General features: G+C 45.6%; 1 protein-coding gene across 1 annotated transcript; it reads left to right on the top strand.

Annotated features, from left to right (window-relative positions):
- The first annotated feature begins 3,568 nt into the window (after positions 1-3,568).
- On the top strand, positions 3,569-11,081 carry LOC140387550 (arrestin domain-containing protein 4-like). The gene is made up of 8 exons (XM_072470800.1): positions 3,569-4,109; positions 5,526-5,595; positions 5,722-5,869; positions 7,201-7,303; positions 7,391-7,647; positions 7,864-8,026; positions 8,218-8,372; positions 8,526-11,081. The coding sequence occupies exons 1-8, from the start codon at positions 3,704-3,706 to the stop codon at positions 8,583-8,585; spliced, it is 1,362 nt and encodes a 453-aa protein (XP_072326901.1). The 5' UTR covers positions 3,569-3,703; the 3' UTR covers positions 8,586-11,081.
- Positions 11,082-24,567: the final 13,486 nt, after the last annotated feature.

The following is a 24,567-nucleotide window of genomic DNA, read 5'->3' as shown; positions in this document are numbered from 1 at the left end:
GATCAAAGCCAAAGGCTCAGCAATCTCCTCCCTAGCTTCCCAGAGAATCCTAGGATAAATCCCATCCGGCCCAGGGGACTTATCTGTTTTCACACTTTCCAGAATTGCTAACATCGCCTCCTTATGAACCTCACGCCCTTCTAGTCTAGTAGCCTGAATCTCCTCGACAACATTGTCTTTTTCCTGTGTGAATACTGACGAAAAATATTCCTTTAGTACCTCTCCTATCTCCTCGGACTCCAAGCACAACTTCCCACTTCTGTCCTTGACTGGCCCTACTCTTACCCTCGTCATTCGTTTATTCCTGACATATCTATAGAAAGCTTTAGGGTTATTCTTGATCCTACCTGCCAGACGTCTCATGTCCCCTCCTGTCTCTTCTTAGCTCTCTCTTTAGGTCCTTCCTAGCTAACTTGTAACTCTCGAGTGCCCTAACTGAACCTTCATGTCTCATCTTTACATAAGCCTCCTTCTTCCTCTTGACAAGTGTTTTGACTGCTTTAGTAAACCACGGTTCCCTTGCTCGACCACTTCCTCCCTGCCTGACAGGTACATACTTATCAAGGGCACACAGTAGCTGTTCCTTGAACAAGCTCCGCATTTCCATTGAGCCCATTCCCTGCAGTTTTCCTCTCCATCCGATGCATCCTAAGTCTTGCCTCATCGCATCATAATTGCCTTTCTCCCAGATATAACTCTTGCCCTGTGGTATATACCTTTCCCTTTCCATCACTAAAGTAAACGTAATCGAATTGTGGTCACTATCACCAAAGTGCTCATCTACCTCCAAATGTAACACCTGTCCTGGTTCATTACCCAGTACCAAATCCAATATGGCCTCGCCTCTCGTTGGCCTATCTACATACTGTGTCAGGAAACCCTCCTGCACACATTGGACAAAAACGGACCCATCTAAAGTCCTCGAACTATAGCGTTTCCAGTCACTATTTGGAAAGTTAAAGTCCCCCATAACATTTATTATATACAGTAACCAATACTTATACATTAATTCTACTTCTAAGCTACTTCCTACAACTAACAGGCCAATACTTAACTTTGGGAATGGCCCACCAGGTCAGGGAAACGAATGGCCTTTCGTATGGGTTCTGAGCCTGCGGGATTCAAAGCTGGTACAGGTCAATAGCCAGGAGCGCCTATCTCGTAGCGAGCATTGAAGTAAGACTTACGATTTTAGCGGCTGTTGCAGAAGGTCAGCAGAAGGGTCTCGAAGGGTGCAGAAGGATGGAGAGAGAAGAAGGGTCGATTTGATCTTGGACGCTATTCTTATAGTCCCCAGGGGCTTCCCGCCTTTTGGGGCGGACCCTGTACCTGGTTCCAAGTGATTGGACTTCGTCCCAATCACTTGGTTCAATATTCTCCAAAGCTGGAGCGATTCCTTGATCGAGGGGCAGTTTTGGGGTGGTCGTTCACCTCTCTTTGTGTAGGCTCCTGCTGGCACCGAAAAGTCTGGGTTGGCTTTGTGTGTCTAATTTGTTGCACATTGTTCCCGGGGATTGCTACTGAATATTCAGACGGCTGGTGTGTTGTTACACCTTCAAGTTAGGGTGAGCATACCAGCGTATGCAAATTTCCCCGCCACAGCCAATCAGCAGCTCTGCTCTACTGCCCTCTGCTGGATGCTTGGCTTCACTTGAACAGCTAGGGTGTCTTGCTCAGGTACACCTTCAAGTTAGGATGAGCACAAGGGCGAATGCAAATTTCCCACGCAACAGCCAATCAGCAGCTCCACTCTACTGCCCTCTGCTGGATGCTTGGCTTCACTTGAACAGCTCGGGTCTCTTGCTCAGGTACACCTTCAGGTTAGGGTGAGCACAATGGCTTATGCAAATTTCCCCCGCAACTATTTTTTTTCAAAAAATATACTTTATTCATACTATCTATCATAAACATTACAGAACATTTCGAATTGTCTTGACTGTACATTTCCATCAGTGTTACACATTCCCTTGACTTTCTTCCATTCAATTTTGATAACATTACACACATATCACTCTTTACGTTACAATTCCTTCTTAAATATTTACATTGTCATGTTTCTTTTATACATTGGAGTGTTAATGACCCAGACCGAGGGGGGTTTACACTGTTACCCGCCCCTCGGTGTACATTTGCTGGTAAGACCTCACACAGTTGTCTTTCCCCATTGCGCCTTGGCGGCAGCTGCCCCAAGCTTGAGTGCGTCCCTCAGCACGTAGTCCTGGACCTTGGAATGTGCCAGTCTGCAACACTCGGTCGAGAACAGGTCTTTGCACTGGAAGATCAACAAGTTTCGGGCAGACCAAAGAGCATCTTTCACTGAGTTGATGACCTTCCAGCAACAGTTGATGTTTGTCTCGGTGTGTGTCCCTGGAAACAGTCCGTAGAGCACAGAGTCCTGTGTCACAGAGCTGCTCGGGATGAACCTTGACAAATACTACTGCATCTCTCTCCAGACCTTCTTTGCAAAGGCACATTCCACAAGGTGGGTGACCGTCTCATTTCCCCCACAGCCACTCCGAGGGCAGCGTGCAACGGCGCTGAGCCTTCCCCGCAACAGCCAATCAGCAGCTCCGCTCTACTGCCCTCTGCTGAATAATTGAACAGCTAGGGTCTCTTGCTCAGGTACACCTTCAAGTTAGGGTGAGCACAACGGCGTATGCAAATTACCCCCGCAACAACCAATCAACATCTCCGCTCTACTGCCTTCTCTGGACACGAAGGGCCAATTTTTAGCATGGCCAATCCATCCAACCTGCATATCTCTGGACCTTATTGAGGGCACAGCCGGCAGGAGGGGGCAAGTGGCCCCGACCGCTGCTCCTAATGCGTGGGCACTGAGGTGTCTTTCATGCCAGCAATTTTGAGGTCAGCCAGGAGGGGCGGGTGGGGTAACAGGAGAGGCTGAGGGATGGAATTTAAGGCAGAGGTTGGGAGAAGAGCAACAACAAACAAATTCCCACTGATTCAGGACCAATTCCAAACTGCGGGTTTGAACGGGCGGAGTTTTCGCTCTAAATCAAGAAGGCGGCAGCCGAATGCTCAAAATTCATTGACTCAGCTGGACAGGAAAAGGCATCAAAGGGTAACAGCTGCACCTCTCGCAGGCTGAGAGTGGAAAAGGAGCAAAAGAGTGGCTGACTCCGCGCCCCGCCCCCCTTTCCCCCGCCACCCGTTGTCCGGGGCAACGCCGACCCAGCTGACAGCTTGTTGACGCCGGCGGGGGGAGGGAGAGAGGCGAGCAGCGGCCGTGCACATGACGGAAGCCTCCCCCGATTGGCCGGGCGCCACGGAACGTGCGGCCCGCCGACCAATGGCGGCGCTGTACACGCGCCAGCCGCGGCCGCTGATTGGCGATCACGCCCCGATCAGCCGCACGGCAGCGCGCCCGGAGCGTGAGCGAACACCCCACCGGGAGCGCGGCGCAACCGAACCTGATGGGGGTGGGGCGGGGTTGGGAATCTGAGTGACAGGCCCGCCGGCCACTCGGCTTCCCGTGCCGCGCCAAGGGGGGGCGGGCCGCCGGCCCAACCAGCCAATAGGCTTGAAAGGGGCGGCGGTTTCGATGGCTCATCGGGTTAGGATGGGTTGGCATGGTCGAGTTTGCAAGCGAAAGTACCCTTTGCAGGCACTCAGTCAGCAGCACTGATTTATTTATTCTCTGAAACGGAGCGGGGCTGGGAAACAAAAGGAAGGGCTGACATCGATGAATTATGCTGCTGAAATAAAACGGGGAGGAGGGCTGTTGAGGGGGGCAGAGAAATCCGCACCGTCGCTGACAGGACGGTTGGGGGGGGGATTTGTTTTCTTCCTTTCAAGCGGGCGGGTTGAGGCGCCGCCGGCCATGGGGGTGAAGGTGAGGACCTTCGGCATCGTGCTGGACGCCCAGGAGCTGGGCGGCTACTCGAGCGGGGACCGGGTCTCGGGACAGGTGTTGCTCGAGGTCAGCGACTGGCTGCCGGCGGCGGCCGTGCGGCTGGAGGCGAAGGGCCGCGCCCGAGTCAACTGGAGCGACAAGGCGGCGGCGGCGGTCCCGAACGCGGCCTCGGCGCCCGGGTACCGGGAGGAGGCGGTTTACCTGCAGCACCGGCAAACCCTGCAAGAGGCCACAGGTAAGATACAAACAAACTGAACACCGGTGGTGAGCGGCCTTAACTCTTCCAGGGCCACGCCACGAGACCATTCGACCCCCCATGTCCCTGCTAGCCCTCGACATGACCACCCCACCCCTACCCCTTTCCCCGCGCTGTCCTTCCAGTCTCTCTTCGATAATAACGATCCCATTCCTAAAGCCTGTAGCAGGAATTCTGATGAGTTAAAACCAAATACATTAACTGTGGACCCATTGCCCGAACTGATTCGAAAGTGCAAATGTGCAGCAAGTCTTTTCTCTTGTCCCCCCCCCCCGCACTTGCTTTAATATATTTTAAGAGATGACTGATAACTACGGAGACTGTCCATTCATCTGTCATCTTTATTTATCGGCAAAATCTTCAACGCGCTTGTTTTTTTAAAGATATATCAAGATTCATATATAATGGGAAATCAAACGTTGTACATTTCCCAGCGCCTCTACTGTACAGAAGTTTTCTTTGTGCATATGCAGAGTGCAGCCTGTAAAACTGCATGTTTAGTTTCACCTTTAGGGCAAGACAAGGGGCTGGTTTAGCACGGGGCTAAATAGCTGGCTTTTAAGGCAGGCCAGCAGCACAGTTCAATTCCCTTACCAGCCTCCCCAAACAGGCGCCGGAATGTGGCGACTAGGGGCTTTTCACAGTAACTTAATTTGAAGCCTACTTGTGACAATAAGCGATTTTCATTTTTCATTTCATTTCAGATAATCATTAATTTGACAGCTGTAGATAGTTAAAATCGCTCTTGTTACACATGTTCTACATGCAAGTCCAGTTGCTGGCTGGTCTGATGCAGCATTAGAGATGGGAGAGAGGCTTCTTACAGATGTAACACAAATTACTGACTCAGTTTATATAATTGCCCCAAATAGCTACTGGAAATGTGGTCAGTTAGCAGCTTTAGAGGGGAAGAAGATAAGCTAAATACATCCTGCCTTTAGTTCTGGCGAAAAGTTTATAAATATGAAATTGACAGGTAAGAAAAGAAGACCACTAACACACATCTTCATGATGTCTGGAGCACCATGACCAAAAGTTCTGTTTCTTCTCCAACCTCCCCATGTTACATGGCTGCAGGGGGTGAAGATGCAAAAAAGGAAAAATTTGGTCTGCAAAAACTTGTACTTAAGCCATTGTCTTTAATGTACTAAACTGTCCCAAATCAAAAATGCTTTTTCTTCACTGACCTCTTCATGTAATCAAAAGCAGTCTGGGTGATCACTTTGCCAAGTGTTACCTATAAAGCAACTTTGTTTCTATATGATGTGATCTCTACCCCAGTCAAGAAATGGTCCAATTGAAACCATTTGATTTTCTTAATACCCATAATGACCAGGTGTGGACTTCTAAAGCATCTTTCTTGTCTATAATATACATTGTCATTATTTCTTTCAGGTGATCAAGAGTGCTTCGTATTACAACCAGGAAAACATGAATTCTCATTCAGCTTTCAACTACCACAAGGGTAAGTCTCAGACTTTGGAGTGCATATGCAAAAATGTAATCTTTGGGAGGGGAGGGGAGGGGGGGGGGGGGGGGGGGGGGAGACAAGTAACTGGTTCTAAATGTGTTTTATTTATTTAAAACCTAGGCCATTGGTTACATCCTTTGATGGAAAATATGGCAGTGTTAAATACTGGGTGACAGCAATATTGGAACGGCCATGTGTCCCTAACCAAATTGTGAAGAGGGAATTCTCAGTGACAAGTCAAATTGATATTAATGCGCCAAATTTCCTGGTAAGTTGAATGGCATTTCTTTTCATATTTCTTATAAATTCAAGTTGAGCAACTGTTGCATCAAATAACTGTTAAAGGGGACCTGTACATACATGCATGTTACATCTTGCAGGTACATAAATACCAGCCAAAAATATCCATCTGAATTTATCAATAAATGGCCTGTTTAAGTGCATATCTGGCATATCTGCAAACATTAACTTGTTGCAATTTTATTTTACTGAGCTGCTATCACCAATATAACATTTGAGCAATGATTGCCTTTGCCTCAACAGGATCTGAGTCCACCAAAATGTGGTTCTGGTGGGAGTGCCAGTGATAGTACCACCTGCTTGACTGGCTGCTTTGCACAGACCAGGAAACTGGCGGTGCTTGTTGTCCAGTGCAAACTTCCCAGAGTTCATTGTAAATTGTCCTGAATCAACATCAACGTTTGAAATGTCAAAATCTATAGTAATATAAACGTTGGATCTGTATCAAAGTCTAAGATTGCCTCTAAAGCAGCTGTATAGTATGAATTTGGCACTAACCGATTCATAAGATTGAGGACAATTTAAGTAATTTTTAAATGAGCTATTGGGAGAAAACTTGGTTACCAAATCATAGATTATCATAGCATTTACAGTGCAGGAGGAGGCCATTCGGCCCATCGAGTCTGCACCTGCTCTTGCAAAGAGCACCCTACCCAAGGTCAATACCTCCACCCTATCCCCATAACCCAGTACTAAGGCCAATTTTGGACACTAAGGGCAATTTATCATGGCCAATCCACCTAACCTGCACATCTTTGGACTGTGGGAGGAAACCGGAGCACCCGGAGGAAACCCACGCGCACACGGGGAGGATGTGCAGACTCCGCACAGACAGTGACCCAAGCCGGAATCGAACCTGGGACCCTGGAGCTGTGAAGCAATTGTGCTATCCACAATACTACCGTGCTGAAATGTCTTTCAGTGGGATGTAAATAGTGTTGATGAGTTTGTTTTCCATAAATCAATCGCATGTAAACAATTGAATCGCTTTGAAATCTGACTACATACAATTGGGCAGCTCAAAGTTGAACATATCTGTTGTTGAGGGATGTTTATAGATTGAGCTGGGCATTTGGAAGCATCTAGCAACTAGCTCCAATTAACTTAAAATTCACTGGGGTCTGTTTATTTAGACCACATCTTCCACTTTACCTGAACAGTGACTTGAAAATGGACAGGTTAGTTTAGCAACAATGTTTCCGACCTCCGTTTACCAGTAAAGAACATCTTTGAGAATATCCAAGTTTTTATAAAATTACTATTTTGCTTGCTTATGCAATATTTATCATTTTTCCTTAGTTTTCAGTATCAAGAAGTAAAGAAAAGACAATCGGTTGTTGGTTTTTTACCTCTGGACCAATATCCCTAAGTGCCAATATTGAGAGAAATGGGTTCTGCAATGGTGAGTTGAATGATTTCCCCCCCCCCCATATTTTTATTTCTGAAGTGTGCTTTTCAATGTTTTTAATTCAATCTTATTTTGAAACAGGTGAAGCAATCCCAATCTATGCAGAGTTTGAGAATTGTTCTTCACGCCTTGTTATGCCAAAAGCTGCAATTTTCCAAACTCAGACCTACCTTGCAAATGAGAAAACCAAGACCTTTCGACAAATGATTGCAAATGTTCGTGGAAACCATGTTCCTTCTGGTAGTACGGAGTCATGGAATGGAAAAGCCCTCAAAATTCCACCAGTGATCCCATCTATCCTAGACTGCTGCATCATCAGTGTGGAATATTCTTTAGCTGTAAGTACGTGCTAAAATGCAAGCCCATAACAACCTATTTTCATTGTTCAGCCTTCATGTCCTAGTATATTCTTTTGAGCACCTTTTCCATTAGTGGCATTTAAGTACATAAAACAAAGGAAAAGTGTAAATCTCTTCATCCCTCTCTTTTTAAAAGGTCCAGCAATATACTTTTCCTTTAGTGTTTTCAATCCTAACTACTTTTCTATTTTACAGGTCTATGTACACATTCCAGGTTCTAAAAAGCTGATGCTTGAGCTTCCGATAGTTATTGGGACAATCCCATACAATGGTTTTGGAAGTAGAACATCTAGTATGTGCAGCCAATTCAGCATGGACATGAGTTGGCTTCAACTTGCCCTGCCAGAACAGCCTGAAGGTAAGACTTCTCCCTCCAGTTAATATCTATAAAAAAACACTATTTAACAATCTGATTAAGGTAACCCCAATTATTCCTATTCAGTAATTGCTGATAGCTCTTGAAATACTGTGTTCCTGGCTTCTGGTCCAGTGACTACTTGTTGATGGTGGTGCAGTTTGCAAAGCTCTGTCTTGCTGTTGTCTCCACAGCTCCACCCAACTATGCTGATATTGTGTCTGAAGAAGACCTTGCCAGACGATTTCCATCCCTTCCACAGGCTGATCATTTGGAGCATGAATTTGGGAGCCCCATATTTGCTTATATTCAAGAGTTCCGATTTCAGCCGCCACCAGTTTACTCAGAGGTTTGAGCACATGAATATTTTTAATTAGCTTAAGGAAACTAGATTTCTTCAATGACAGATTTTTAAATTTACAGTAATATCTGCTATTGTATCTGTATCAATTATTTTGTAGACTGGCTACAATTTCATGACACTTTTTCTTTTCCTCTTCAGGTTGACCCTAACCCTACCTTCACAGAAGAGATGCAACATGAAGTATCATTTGATATTTGAGGGAGGAGTTCTCTTTTTATGTTGGTTTAAAGTTTTAAGTATTGAAGTATAGAGCATCTTCAACACTGCAAGAGGAAGATTTGGAAGAAGATGAATGATGGCCTGTGGTAGATAGGTCAGGAGTAAACTGAATGGCATAAGAGACTGCTGTTCGGGAAGAGAAGGAACTGCAAAATGTTCTAGCTAGTTGGCAGAGATGTGCAGAAGGAGAAAATGTTAACCTGAACCAAAGATGGGAAAAGGAAACATTTTAGGCAACCTTAACTCTACAGAGCAACAAAAACCTACCAGCCCTCAAATGAACGCCAGGAGAAGCTAAACCCCCCCCTCGTTAAACAACCAAGTATGCTGAATGGAAGAGGGGTATACTTTAAGATATTATAGCTACTGCTGTAGCAGTAAGTTCAATGTGCGGGGTGGGGGAATTACTATCACTAAATGAGCACTGTTTATCAGTTAAATTGAGGGAAAGAGAGTCTGAACTATTGGGGACTATTTATCTCTGGGAAAGCTGAAGATTAATGTTTACATTTTTTGTCCTCTTAAGCAAAATACTGGTACAATGTTTACAGAGGGTGATTTCCAGTTCTCGGTTACTGCCAATGCTGTTTTAATTATTGAGCAAGTTAATAGTTTTGGAAAAAAATAATCACCATATCTGTATTTATAAAGTTACCAAAGAGTACAATCTTATACCGTTTGTTATAAATTTGCACTCAATTCATGTATCTTAAAGGGAATGTTGTGCATAACTATCCATTTTGTTGCCTTTACAAATGCAGACCAGTTAAATGGAGCAAAGCTGTTGGAGGCAATTTTCAAGCATAGATAAATGTTTCTCCTCTAAATACTGTCCTAATGCAGGGAGTGGGGGAAATGGTTGAGTGATAGAGGAGATACTTAGGATGGTTATATGCTCTTGTTCACTACAAATGACTGATATCTGGCTGTGGTATTGTCATTTTTTTAATAAGGTGCTTATATATTGGCGTTCAGTGTGATGGTTTAAAGTTTCATTTTGTGATTTGTTTCTGTTTAAGGCAGTATCCCTTGAAGGGGATGCCCCTTTAATTTGTCCCTCCGTTCATTTGATTTAGTTTAATTGGTTTTATACAAATGAGGGAAAATGTGAGACCAGTGCTAAATTCATATTTAAAGTCGCCCCTTAAGTTAGTGGCAATTCAGCTACTAAGAGAAATAGCCAAAAAATTGAAATCATACTGAGTGGATCAATACCTGACCTTCATTTTGTATGGTCTGAGCACAGTACCGTTTATTCTTGGAGAAGGAAGAAGAGATTGATTTGGTTGTTAAATTACTCATGTACATGAGCCATTTTACATTTGATCATTTCCTTTTAAGGAAGGCACTTGTGTGAATGATAAGCTTGCATTAATAAGTCTATGAAATATTCTATTTCAATGGAATACTTTTAGAATGAATTATTTTACTGCTTCTTAGTCTAGTGATATTAGAACTCCCAATTTGATTTCTGATTCAAAAGTTTAATGGTATAATATTACATGTTTCTCAGGGCTTTGACTACAATGCACTCTTTTTTTTCACTTTTGGCGGGGGGGGGGGGGGCGCACGCTGCAGGGAGCGAGAGAATCTGCCAAGTTTTCGAATTGCTGAAGAATTTTGATGCCCATTCCTAACTTACTTTTAAAACTTCTTAAGTGGTTTGATAGTTGGCCAATGGAAATTGGGGGAAAACATAATTGCAAGCCACATTGGCCAATTGGGAAGTGAGAACTTTTCACACGTGATTGGAAGAGTTTATTTTGCACCTTAAGGCCACTTATCAGAATATCCCATTTATTTTCTCAGCCTTGTATGAAAATTTTGGAACTAAATTTGAACCAGAGGTTCTTACAGTTAGGATTAAAATTCTTCTATCTTCATGTATAAAGGTGGAATGAAATGTCTTAATTCTAATAAAATTAAACTGAAAAATGCACTTGGGGTTTGGAAAATAAAAGCTTTTCAACTGAATTGTATAGTATCAACATTGTGTAATTTAATAGTGTCCTTGTAGCTTTTCTTGTGTCATTATCTGGCAGTTTTTGCCAGTGTTTGTATCTAAATGTTTATATGTTTGCCAATGCATACAAGGCTATGGGCCAAGTGCTGGAAAATGGGATTAGAATAGTTAGGTTGACTTTTGACCGGCGCAGGCATGATTGGCTGAAGGGCCCTTTCTGCTGTCGACCTCTGACTCCGAGGTGGCCTTTCTTGTGTTAGCTGGCAGTTAATAAAGAATGAGGAACATTTGAAATGGAATGAAAAACATAAGCACAAAAATTGAAGTGTTACTTGAATGTGGGAAAAATAACTTTACAATAAGCTAAATGTGCATTATCCAACTTGCCATTAAAACTGTGACATTTTTCAATTTTCTTCGTATTTTTGATGTAAACAAAAAAGAGCAGTGTATTTTGTACTATTTAAATCTGATTCAACTTTTGTTAATAAAAGTTATTGGAAAAAGCACAATTTTGTTTCTCGCAGAAAATGTTATTCCATGGCGACTAACTTTTGTTTGAGAGAAGAAGGGTGATCAAGGAGAACCTGCCTTGCCCTCTGTCATGTGTAAGCACGCAAAGCTGCAATATTTTTCATGCCCATTACTACCAATTAATATTAATTCCAATGAGTTTTCTGAAATTGGGTGAGGCTATAGTACAACTGGCTGAAGTGTCCTGTGTCTGAGGAAGAGTAGAATTTAAATAAAAAGTCTGCTGCCAATCCAGGCACTGATGTGATTTTCATCCTTTATAGTGGAATATCTTGATAAGTACTGGAGCATGGTCAATACCTATGGAATCGTACAGCTACCACCAATGCCACCGCTCCCCTCACCCCAACTGAGTGAGTCACCACATTTTAGGAAAGGGCAGAGATGATTATACCCAGGTTTTATATCATTTGCATTTCCATGTGCACCAATCTGTAATTACTCAAATATTATACTTTGAACTTTAATGATTTTGTTCAAACACCAAAATTATTTTGTAAACCTTTCTTTGCATGTACATTTTATTTATTCTCGAAGTTTTTTCATGCACGTAGCATTTGCGATAAAGATGAATTAGTGGTGAAAATGATTTAAATTGTATTACCTTTTCAGAAACATGGTTACATGGTGATCAAGGTTGGGAAATAAAATGTGCCAGGGTGCACAATATTTTGAAAAGACAGACCAAGTGGGAAAGGATATGGGGTAACCCTTACAGTAAAGGAATACATAAGGAATTAGAGAGGATCTGGCCTCTGAACCAGATGGGTGGCACGGTAGCACAGTGGTTAGCACTGTTGCTACACAGCACCAGGTTCGATTCCTGGCTTGGGTCACTGGCTGTGCGGAGTTTGCATGTTATCCCCGTGTCTGCCTGGGTTTCCTCTGGGTGCTCCGGTATCCTCCCACAAGTCCCGAAAGATGTACTGTTGGTAATTTGGACATTCTGAATTCTCCCTCTGTACCCGAACAGGCGCTGGAATGTGGCGACTAGGGGCTTTTCACAGTAACTTCGTTGCAGTGTTGATGTAAGCCTACTTGTCACAAAAAGATTATTATTATTAGAAAGTAGAATCAATATGGGTCGAAACCAGCAGAGATGGTTTAGCTCTGGGCTAGACAGCTGGTTTGTGATGCAGAACAAGACCAGCAGCGCCGGTTCAATCCCCGTACCAGCTGAGAATTCTGAATTCTCCCTCTGTGTACCCGAACAGGCACCGGAATGTGGCGGCTAGGGGCTTTTCACTAATTCATTGCAGTGTTAATTAAGCCTATTTGTGATAATAAAGATTATTTATTATTGATTAACACTGGTGTGAGTAGTTTATAGGTCCCCTAACTGCTACCATTGGTTAGAGCATTAAGCAAATTATTACAGCATGCAACAAGGAAGTGTAATAATTGTGGGGTTAGACTTTAATCTTCATCTATGATATAGGTGAAGACAATCCAATTTGAGTGGCATATAAAATGTTTATGTGGGACAGTACTGCCAAGTAATGTAAAAGAACATATGATCTGCACTTGATGGTCTGTGTACTGTTGGGACAGCCATGTTTGGAAGCAAGTTATGGAGACTGTTCCTAGCTTGGATTTTTACCTACAGATAGTTTCTAATTAATAAACACTTGAATGACGACCTAAGACCACAAATACCTTAAGACCTATTGAACTATGCCTAACACCTTGCAATGAAGTGGCAGTGAAAAACAACTCAAAATCACATAGACTGCAGAAGACATTTAAAATCCCAGAAAACTGACAAAATAAAATCAAAGAAGCGTTCTGAAGAAGCGAAGGCATGGAAGGGAATTGCCAGAGTAAAGCTCCCGAGAAAGGCTTGGAAGCTGAAGGCAGAAATTAAATTCCTCGCTGCAGCAGGGGACTCCATTTAATTCTGTGGAAGTCTAGTTTCATCGTGCAGAGTTTACAGACCTGTGAGTTTAATTCCTGGAGAACACATTCCTGAAAAAAGTTAAATACTACAGTGGTCAGCAATTGTTGTTTAAATCATAGTCTGAGAAACATACTCCTGAGTTGGCACCTGAATATGTGGTGGCTAATCTTTCTCAACAAAAGAAAAGATATAATTAAAAATGAATCGTGCCTGAGTTGGGAGTTTTAAAACCCAGCAAACGCCAGGACTTTTCACTCAAGATCTGAGATCGTTCTGCTAAAGAGGTGCAGACTAACCAGTTGATCCAGGCAGCAATTGTTGGAAAAATGTAAACGCTGATTGCCATTACTACAGGAGCCTGTCAAAACTGAAAAGATTACGAAAACCCATTGGGATGAAGTGTACGGCAGTACAACCTTGGATTTCCAGAAACCTCTGAAAGCTGAACCTGTAATATAAAAACTTTAACCATGTATCATGAATACATTTTTCCAGATTAATCTGGGACTTCCTAATTCCAATCTCAAAATTGGGGACTTCAGAGAAAGAGATACCTTGGATACATGATGGCTTGAGGTCTGGAAAAAAAGACAGAAACTGAACAAATTAACACACTGCTTTATTTGGTAGGCCCAATAGCCACCAATATAATAGCTAAACGAGAAACCAGTGAATAATTTGCAAAACTTAATGAAGTTTTAAAACAATTCAACATTTATTTTAACCTCAGAAGTATCAAAATCCTTGAAAGAGCTGAACATAATTAATGTGTCCAGCAGACTGGATAACCTGTCACCGCCTTCATATTGACTTACACAGAATGGCTGATGACTGTGATTATGGGGACCTGATGGCTATGATTATAGGGACCTGAAATCTGAGCCATTCGGGGATAGCATATTCACTCAACGAGGATTTCAGCTCTGAAATGCCTTCTCACTTTGCAGAGCAGGTTTGTCCACTTCCGTTCCAGTGGCAGAAATTCCTCATTGATCAGACCCGCTAACCACTCAGATGGCTACCACAACACCTCAAGTAGCTGACAGTTAAGAGAGAAAAGCAGCAATGAGAAGGGCATCAACCTCTAGCTCTGATGCTAGTTTGAGAGAGAAACCCTGAGACCATAGAGTAGGTGCTCCCAGTGACACAAACGATGCTGGAACCAAGTTGCAGCCATCCATTGTTGACAGTACACCACGCAGCAAATTGCGAAGGTGACCTGACAACCAAGTCACACCCTTACAACAGGAAGAGCCATCTTCCACCCCAGCATGCGCTACGGCAAGCCACACAAAGAAAGAAGAAAAAAACACGACAGAGACAAACTCAGAGTTTGTCTGCCCCATAAGCAATGAGAATCACACGGGATCAGAGGTGAACTGGCAAGATGGATACAGAACTGGCAAGGTCATAGAAGGCAAAGAGTAGCAATGAAAGGGTGCTTTTCTGATTGGAGGGCTGTGACTAATGGTGTTCCGCAGGGATCAGTGCTGGGACCTTTGTTGTTCGTAGTATATATAAATGATTTGGAGGAAAATGTAACTGGTCTAATTAGTAAGTTTGCGGGCGACACAAAGGTTGCGGATAGCGATGAGGACTGTCAGAGGATACATAAGGATTTAGATTGCTTGGAGACTTGGGCAGCGAGATGGCAGATGGAGTTTAATCCGGACAAATGTGAGGTAATGCATTTTGGAAGGTCTAATACAGGTAGGGAATATACAGTGAATGGTAGAACCCTCAAGAGTATTAACAGTCAGAGGGATCTTGGTGTACAGGTGCACAAGTCACTGAAAGGGGCAACACAGGTGGAGAAGGTAGTCAAGAAGGCATATGGCATGCTTGCTTTCATTGGCCGGGGCAGTGAGTATAAAAATTGGCAAGTCATGTTGCAGCTGTATCGAACCTTAGTTAGGCCACACTTGGAGTATAGTGTTCAATTCTGGTCGCCACACTACCAGAAGAATGTGGAGACTTTAGAGAGGGTGCAGAAGAGATTTACCAGGATGTTGCCTGGAATGGAGGGCATTAGCTATGAGAGGAGGTTGAATAAACTTGGTTTGTTCTCACTGGAACGAAGGAGGTTGAGGGGCAACCTGATAGAGGTCTACAAAATTATGAGGGGCATAGACCGAGTGGATAGTCAGAAACTTTTTCCCAGGGTGGAGGGGTCAATTACTAGGGGGCATAGGTTTAAGGTGCGAGGGGCAAGGTTTAGAGGAGATGTACGAGGCACGTTTTGTACACAGACGGTAGTGGGTGCCTGGAACTCGCTGCCGGGGGAGGTGATGGAAGCAGGGACGATAGTGACGTTTAAAGGGCATCTTGACAAATACATGAATAGGATGGGAATAGAGGGATACGAACCCCGTAAGTGTATAAGATTTTAGTTTAGACAGGCAGCATGGTCGGTGCAGGCTTGGAGGACCGAAGGGCCTGTTCCTGTGCTGTACTTTTCTTTGTTCTTTGTTCCAGATCACCACAATTTGGGAATTGACAAAAAGCATTTCAATGCCAAATAATGGAAAAAGTGGCTAAAAAAACACCCCAATGCTAGAACAACCTTCGATTTAAACAATGTTTATCTGCAGCAACAGAGTCTAGTACTCCTCTTCCATAATAAGAATAAGATATGGAAGGGTTATAAGGACTCCAGACCACTTGAATCTAGGAATTTAGAGATTTTGAGGGAAATGAGGTAATAGTAATGATATATGTAATTGGGATAGATAAAGCTTGGGAGGGGCAGATTGTAGTATAAGGGCCTGGCATATAAACAGTTAACATGTGACTGAATACAGCAACACTTACAGAGTGATATAAGAGAATACATGACTGACACCTAAGGGTCACTGTAGTGTTGGAGAAAGCGTGGAGATAGCTTCTAGCTTGGACCTTTACCTATGTATATAGTTTCTAGTGGTTAATAAAAACTTGTCGAAGTACCTAAGGCGACCAATATCTTAATAAAAGCACCAAACTACACCCAACACTTTATAATAAGTCTGAAAGATGAGTTTGTAAGGTTTTTGTGACAGTTTCTTGGAGTGATATGTAATAGAACCAACCAAGGATAAAGGTATCATAGATCTAATATTGTGTAATGAAGCATGGTTAATTAGCAATGCATACTAAGAGATCCACTGGGGAAATAGTGATCATAATACCATGTTAAGTTTGAAAATAATGAGGGCAGCATGGTGACACAGTGGTTAGCACAGATGCCTCATGGCCCGAGGACCCAGGTTCGATCCCAGCCCCAGGTCACTGTCCCATGTGGAGTATGCACATTCTCCCCGTGTCTGCATGAGTCTCACCCCCACAGCACAAAAGATGTGCAGGTTGGTGAACTGGCCATGCTAAATTGCCCCTTAATTGGAAAAAAATAATAATGGTGCTCGAATTTTTTTTTAAAGTTTGAAAGTAATGTATCCCAATCACAAACAAAAATCTTAAATTTAAACAAAGCCAATTCTATGGGTATGATCTATGGGCATAAGGGGATGTATGAGGCTATGGTTAATTGGGGTAAATAGATAAAAAGGCATGGACGCAAATGATCAGAGGGAAACATTTGCAGAAATATTTTCAAATTTCTAACAAAATACATTCCATTGAAGAGCAAAAGCTCAGCAAAAATGGCCAATTGGTGGCTCACTCAGGAAGTCAAAGATAGCATTAGATTAAATGAAGAGTATTACACTGCTGCTGAAAAAAAAAAAGTAAATCTGAGGACTGTGTTTTAGAAGTCAGCAAAGGGCCACCAAAAATATGATAAAAACAGAAAAAATAGAATGTGATAGTAAACTAACCAGAAATATAAAAGAATGATTGTAGGAACTTTTATAATTATAAAACACGAGGATATAGTCTCAGGATAAAGGGCTGATCATTTAGGACTCAGATGAAGAGAATTAACTTCACTCAAAGGGCTGTGAAGCTTTGGAATTCTTTACCCCAGAGGGATATGGATGCTTCATTGTTGAATACATTTAGACTGGGATAGGCAGCTTTTTGATCTCTCAGGGAATTAAGTAATATGGGAGTGGTTGGGAAAATGGGCTTGATACCAATATCAGCCATGATCGCATTGAATGGGGAGCAGGCTCAATGGGCTATGTGGTCGACTCTTGCTCATATTCCTTGCAACAGAACTGATTTCTTTAAACACATCTTGGAATCAAAATTAATTGATCCTGCAGCCATTTTGTGCAGAGACAGGTTCAATAGATTAGTGAATTTGTTTCCGGCTGAAGGAGAAATATTATCCAAAGCAAAGAGAGTACCTTAAACAGATCATAGACCGGAATTCTTTGGCCCCTTGGGATTCTATGTTCCTGCTGGCACTTCCGCCTGCAGATTTCCTGGCAGTGTGGGTGGCTTCAATGGGCAGTCCCATTGACAAGCGGCGAGAGCAGAGAATCCTGCCACCAGCAAATGGCACACTGCCGAGACAAATGCAGCTGGGGGAACAGAGAATCCAGCCCGTATTATCCTTGAAGAGGCAAACAGGACCATTGTTTAACATCTCTTCCAAAGGCCAAAGTAGGTCTTAATTTTGATGTATTGTAGTCTTGAGTTAGCTTACTTCAGCAAGAATAACTACACCATACCATTGGCTTCAACACCTTTAACCACGAATTGCAGATTGTTGAGGGTGCTCTTTGAGATAGTGTCTAGGCTGCTGAAAATACCTCATGCAGCTGTAATGTAAAGGTTGGATCAGATACTGTGATGGTGATGTTTGTTAGTAGTCAATAAGTAATCAGCCAAGTACTCTGTGTACTGGGTACCCAGGGTATGACCCAAGGAAAATAGCAGTAACATTTCTATTACCCAGTACTGCACCAGCTGGAATTCTCTACCAACTGGAATTTGCAGCATTCAAACCCTTCTCCCTTTAGCATCTTCTGATGGAGTTTCTAAAGGGCCACTGTTAAAAAGAAATGAGCACGCCAGTCCAAAGCCAGATCTAGATACCTGTAAGTCTCAATCTCTCTGAAGCCTGGAGCTCTTTAAAGGCCCCAGTGCCGCTGCCCCACTCTTGCGGAGCCAGAGGTGAATTTGAAGAGAATGCTGGAACCCGGACGCAGTGCTGGCCATTCCAGGTGGCATCTTACATAAGGCTACCTCATACGCTGCAGGAAAGGATGTCCCGAAGCGGGGTACATTGGCGAGACCATGCAGACGCTGTGACAACGAATGAACGGACATCGTGCGACAATCACCAGGCAGGAATGTTCCCTTCCAGTCGGGGAACACTTCAGCAGTCAAGGGCATTCAGCCTCTGATCTCCGGGTAAGCGTTCTCCAAGGCGACCTTCAGGACGCACGACAACGCAGAATCGCCAAGCAGAATCTTATAGCCAAGTTCCGCACACATGAGTGCGGCCTCAACTGGGACCTGGGATTCATGTCGCATTACATTCATCCCCCACCATCTGGCCTGCGAAATCCTACCAACTGACCTGGCTTGACACAATTCACACCTCTTTAACCTGGGGTTACCCCATCTCTGGATCTGTAAAGATGTAATCACCTGCTAATGCTCGCATTCCAAGCATTGTCTGGCATCTTTGAATCTGTCTATATATATGTTTCTGGAACATACCTCTTCATTCACCTGAGGAAGGAGCAGCGCTCCGAAAGCTAGTGACATCGAAACAAACCTGTTGGACTTTAACCTGGTGTTGTAAAACTTCTTACTGTACACAAAAGAGGGGTAGGGGAGAGGGAGCTGCAGATAGGGCTGTAGATAGACATACATCGATAACTTTCTAAAGTAGTATCAAAGCATGCGATAGCAACTCCCCATTAACCAACATTTTTATTACACTGGCAAAACCCATTTTGGAGCATGCCAAATAACAAGTATTCGACTATTATTCATTTTTGGCAGAGATGAGAATCTGGATCCTCGAATTTTTTAAAGGTTCCATTAACATTGCAAGATAGGGAAACCTGATTTTATTTTTAAGACAGTCGTGGATTGTCTCAACTGCTGTGCTGCAAATTTGTCACAGCTGCGAAAATGTGAGCAGTGTTTTCAGAGCAGGTTATGGGATGTGGATTTGCCTGAAGCTTGAGATTTTTTGATTTTTTTTTAATGATTTTTTAATTATTTAATGATTTTTTTTCCAGTTATCATAATTACAGAGCATCAACCAGACAGGGAATAGACTCAAGGCACAGTTCCATCATTGTAGTAACATTGAGTCAATACAACTTGGTGGAGGTATGCATCCTACTGAGTGCTCTATCAGAGTGTTATCATTTGTGAGAGTAAAGGTGAAGCAACCCATTAATGTAATACAACAATGATGTTGAAACAATGTTCCACTGGACTTCAATGGTTTTTTTAAAAATGCATTACTTCAATAAAGACTGGGAAGGTCCCATTTGAACCAATCTAACAGTTTGCCATTCTCAGTACAGGCATGAAAATATTACAAAATTTAAAGCTACATTTTTAAGAAGTGGACACCAAAAGCTGTTTCGGATGGCTGCAGCATTTCACATGACTTTGCAGTGTTCAGCATGAGAGAATCCTAAAAATCAAGCAAATATCTAAATTCAAATATGTGAAATTCACATATCCTTTGTTAAGAATGGACCTTCAGCAGAAACGTCCGTGATATATCAGCTGACACGTCTTTCTGCCTCACCATGGACAATAGAGAAATCAAAACTCAATGGGTGTTACATGAATATGAAATGGATTTCATCGGCCTCCTCATCCCAAACACGAAGACCTCGGCTGTCTGAAAGTCTCAGGGCGTGAAAAGCCTTAACACACCACCTTCTTTGGAAATGGACTTCAGATTTGCAATAGGCCACATGTTTGTTACTTGCTTTTAAAATAACAGCAAAAGCCATTCTGAAAACAAATGCCATCATAAACACTACCTGAAAGCCATCAAATCAGATGAAAGACAATGTCACAGCTTTGGAAACAAATAGTTATCCCTTGAAAGTGAGAGAAGGGCTCCTACCCCCTGCTGTTCCAACTTCAAGTTCACCTGAGAGCTGAACTCCTGCAATTCAACTACAAGAAACCTCCCAGATTACTGAGAATCCTCTGCTTTTACAAGCCCTTCAATCTAGCTGAAGAATAAATTTATCTACGTGATGCACGATCAATTGCACAAAGATTTGAGTTGGGTACAACTGAGGCTTTATTGCTCTATGATGTGTGGCCTCCTACAGCAGCTGGTGAAATGGCTGCAGTATGGAGGACACACATATTTATACTCCGCCTACTGGGCGGAGCCAGCAGGCAGGGACTACCAACGTACCTGTAGTACAGGTCCTACCATACATCACCTAATAGAGGTGCAACAGTGGTTTACCACATTCACCCCCTGTTAAAATTGAGTCTGGCGGGGGTGGTGGAGAACTATATACAACAAATGGTTTCCTTTTTACATTTACATTTACATTGACATTTGATAGAGAGAAAAAAAATGTCTTTTGAAGTCCAGTGGACCAGTTAGAGGTTTAACCGGTCCGGGGCCTTGATGTGCCGCTGGGAGCGACGTAATGGTGGCGACGATGCCGATGCTGGTCTGATGTCCGGAGCCTCCGGGAGCGTGCCAAAATCCTCTTCATCCTCGGGCGTGGGTAGGGGGAGGACGGACGGTCCTGGGGGGGGGGGGGGGGGGTTGCTGCTGGGAGCGCCGGGGGAGGGCAGGGTGGTGCTGGGTCGGGGCGGTGTGTGTGTGAGTGACCTGCTGGTGCCAGGTCCCTGAGGAAGACAGTATCCTGGCGGCCGTCGGGGTACGCCACGTAGGCATTCTGGGGATTTGCATGGAGCAATCGCACATTTTCCACCAACGGGTCTGCCTTGTGGAGTCGGACGTGCCTACGGAGCAGGACAGATCCTGGAGCTGCGAGCCAAGTCGGGAGTGACACCCCGGATGTGGATTTCCTGGGGAAGGCAAAAAGGCGTTCATGGGGTGTGTTGTTAGTGGCGGTGCACTGTAGTGACCGAATGGATTGTGGTGCATCAGGGAGGACCTCCTGCCAGCGAGAGGCTGGGAGGTTCCTGGACCGTAGGGCCAGTTGGACGGCCCTCCATACCATCCCATTCTCCCTTTCTACCTGTCTGTTTCCCCGGGGATTGTAGCTTGTCGTTCTGCTGGAGGTGATACCCCTCCTGAGCAGGAACTGACCCAGCTCATCACTCATGAATGAGGATCCCCTGTCACTGTGGATGTATGCAGGGAAACCGAACAGAGCGAAGATTGTGTTGAGGGCCTTGATGACGGTGGCAGACGTCATGTCGGGGTGTGGGATGGCGAAGGGGAATTTGGAGTACTCATCGACCACACTGAGAAAATACGTGTTACGGTCGGTGGAGAGGAGGGGCCCTTTGAAATCCACGCTGAGGCGTTCAAAGGGGCGGGAGGCCTTCACCAGGCACGCACGGCCTGGCCGGTAGAAGTGCGGCTTGCACTCCGCACAGACCTGGCAGTCCCTGGTGATTGTCCATACTTCCTCAACGGAGTAGGGCAGATTTCGGGCCTTTATGAAATGGTGCAGCCATGTGACTCCCGGGTGACAAAGACTGTCATGCAGGGTCAGGAGTCGGTCTACCTGTGCGCTGGCACATGTACCTCGGGATCGGGCGTCTGGGGGCTCGTTGAGCTTATCGGGGCGAAACAAAATCTCGTAACTGTAAGTGGCAAGCTCAATCCTCCACCTCAAGATCTTATCAATCTTGATCTTGTCCTGCTGTGTGTTATTGAACATGAAGGCTACCGACCGTTGGTCAGTGAGGAGAGTGAATCTCCTGCCGGCCAGGTAATGCCTCCAATGCCGCACAGCTTCAACGATAGCTTGGGCCTCTTTTTTGACGGATGAGTGTCGAATTTCTGAGGCATGAAGGGTGTGGGAAAAGAATGCCACGAGTCTGCCTGCCTGATTGAGGGTGGCGGCTAGGGCGATGTCTGATGCGTCGCTCTCTACTTGAAAGGGCAGTGTCTCGTCTACTGCGTGCATCCCGGCCTTGCCGATATCTGCTCTAATACGGGCGAAGGCCTGTTGTGCCTCGGCTGTCAGGGGAAAATGGGTTGACTGTATGAGTGGGCGGTGCTTGTCCGCATAATTTGGGACCCACTGAGCGTAGTACGAAAAGAACCCAGGCAGCGTTTGAGGGCCTTGGGGCAGTGGGGGAGGGGGAGCACCATGAGGGAGCGCATGCGGTCGGGGCCGGGCCCCAGAACTCCGTTCTGGACCACATAGCCGAGGATGGCTAAGCCGGTCGTGCTAAACATGAACTTCTCCTTTTTGTAGATGAGTTTAGGAGAGTGGACTGTGTGGAGAAATTTGGCAAGGTTGGCATCGTGGTCCTGCTGATCATGGCCGCAAATGGTGACGCTGTCTAGGTACGGAAAGGTGGCCCGCAAACCGTACCGGTCGACCATTCGGTCCATCTCCCTTTGGAAGACCGAGACCCCGTTGGTGACGCCGAAGGGAACCCTGAGGAAGTGATAGAGGCAGCCGTCTGCCTCGAAGGCAGTGTATGGACGGTCCGATTTACAAATGGGGAGCTGGTAGGAGGCGGATTTGAGGTCTACAGTTGAGAAGATCCCGTACTGTGCAATCTGATTGACCATATCAGATATGCGTGGGAGGTGGTACGCGTCGAACTGCATGTACCAATTGATGGTCTGGCTGTTGTCCACGACCATTCTGTGTTTATCCCCAGTTTTAACTACTACCACTTGGGCTCTCAAGGGGCTGTTGCTGGCCTCGATGATGCCTTCCTGAAGCAGCCGCTGGACCTCAGACCTGATGAAGGTCCTGTCCTGGGTGCTGTACCGTCTGCTCCTGGTGGCGACGGGTTTGCAATCCGAGGTTAGATTTGTGAAGAGGGAAGGCGGATCGACCTTTAGGGTCGCGAGGCCGCACACAGTGAGGGGTGGTAGGGGCCCGCCAAATTTCAGGGTTAGGCTCTGGAAATCCAGGCCTAGCAGTAGGGCAGCGCAGAGGTTTGGGAGGACGTAGAGGCGGAAGCCGCTGAATTCTACGCTCTGGACCGTGGGTGTGACCGTACAGTACTCTCGGATCACCACGGAATGGGACCGGAGGCCAGGGAGATTCTTTGATTGGCGGGGTGTACCGAGAGGGAGCAGCACCTTACCGTATCCGGGTGTATGAAGCTCTCAGTGCTCCCGGAGTCCAGCAGGCAAGAGGTCACGTGTCCGTTGACTTTGACGCTGGTCGATGCGGTGGCCAGGTTGTGCGGGCGAGACTGGTCGATGGTCACTGAGGCGAGTCGTGATCGGTCGTCGCTGGTGTAGGATGACAGGGAGCCCGGGGGGCCCTGGTCCTGTAATGCTGGCGGTGCCCATGTACCGTGGAGAAGACAAGATGGCGGCACCTGAAGATCGCGAGGAGGACAAAATGGTGGCAGAAGATCTAGAGGAGTACAAAATGGCGGCGCCCATGGGCCGCACGTGGCGGGGGTAGAATAAGATGGCAGCGCCCATGGGCCGCACGTGTTGCTCAGGGGGAAGATGGCGGCGCCCACTGGCCGCGTTTGGTCTCAGGGAGAGAAGATGGCGGCACCCACTGGCGGCGTTTGGTCTGATGGGGAGAAGATTGCGGCGCCCAGTGGTCGCGCGTGGTCCGGGGAGGTGAAGATGGCGGCGTCCATTGTCCGTAAACGAGGGGGGTGGGGGCGATAGCGGCGACTGCATGGGCCTGGCACACCTCGGCGAAGTGCCCCTTCTTGCCACAAGCCTTACAAAGGGCAGCGCGGGCCGGGCAGCATTGGTGGGGGTGTTTCTGCTGGCTGCAGAAATAACATCGGGAACCCCTGGGGTTTGCTGTCTGGCGCGTGGCGCAGGCGTATTGGCTGGGTAAGGCCCTCGCTGGGATGGCCGTCGGTGGGGTCCATGATGCGTAGGAGGGGTGGGCCGCACGGCTGGGGGTGTAGGCCTGAACGTTGCGCAAGGTGACCATCATGGATAGCGCTAGTTTATTTGTCTCCGCTAGGTCAAGTGTGGCCCCCTCTAACAGTCGCTGGCATATGAGGTCCGACCCAATCCCCGTAACAAACGCATCCCGCATAAGGAGGTTTGAATATTCAGTGGCCGTAACGGCCTGACAGTCACAGTCCCGGACGAGTGGGATTAGGGCCCGCCAGAAGTCTTCCATGGACTCACCAGGGAGTTGAGAGCGAGTACATTCCTGGCGAAGAGCGTGTTTGACTTCTGAGCCTAATTCTCCTTGAGAAGCGTCATGGCTTCGGCGTAGTTTGGCGCCTCCTGAATTAACGGAAAGATGCTGGAGCTCAACCTTGAGTACAGGATCTGTATCTTCTGAGCCTCCGAGACAGGGGTGGACGCCGAGTTGATGTACGCCTCGAAGCAAGCTAGCCAGTGTTGAAAGTTTTTGGCGTCGCTCGAATGCGGATCCAGCTGCAGGCGATCCGGTTTGATGCGGAGGTCCATCTTTTGAAAATCTTAGAGCAATAAATTTTCGTCAGCTGCTGTGGGAGGCCACACAGCTTAGAGCAATAAATTGATGCATGATCAATTGCACAAAGACCTGAGTTGGGTA

Source organism: Scyliorhinus torazame, chromosome 12 (assembly GCF_047496885.1).
Source record: "Scyliorhinus torazame isolate Kashiwa2021f chromosome 12, sScyTor2.1, whole genome shotgun sequence".
Lineage (NCBI taxonomy): Eukaryota > Metazoa > Chordata > Chondrichthyes > Carcharhiniformes > Scyliorhinidae > Scyliorhinus > Scyliorhinus torazame.
This window is presented reverse-complemented; position numbering and strand designations above follow the sequence as displayed.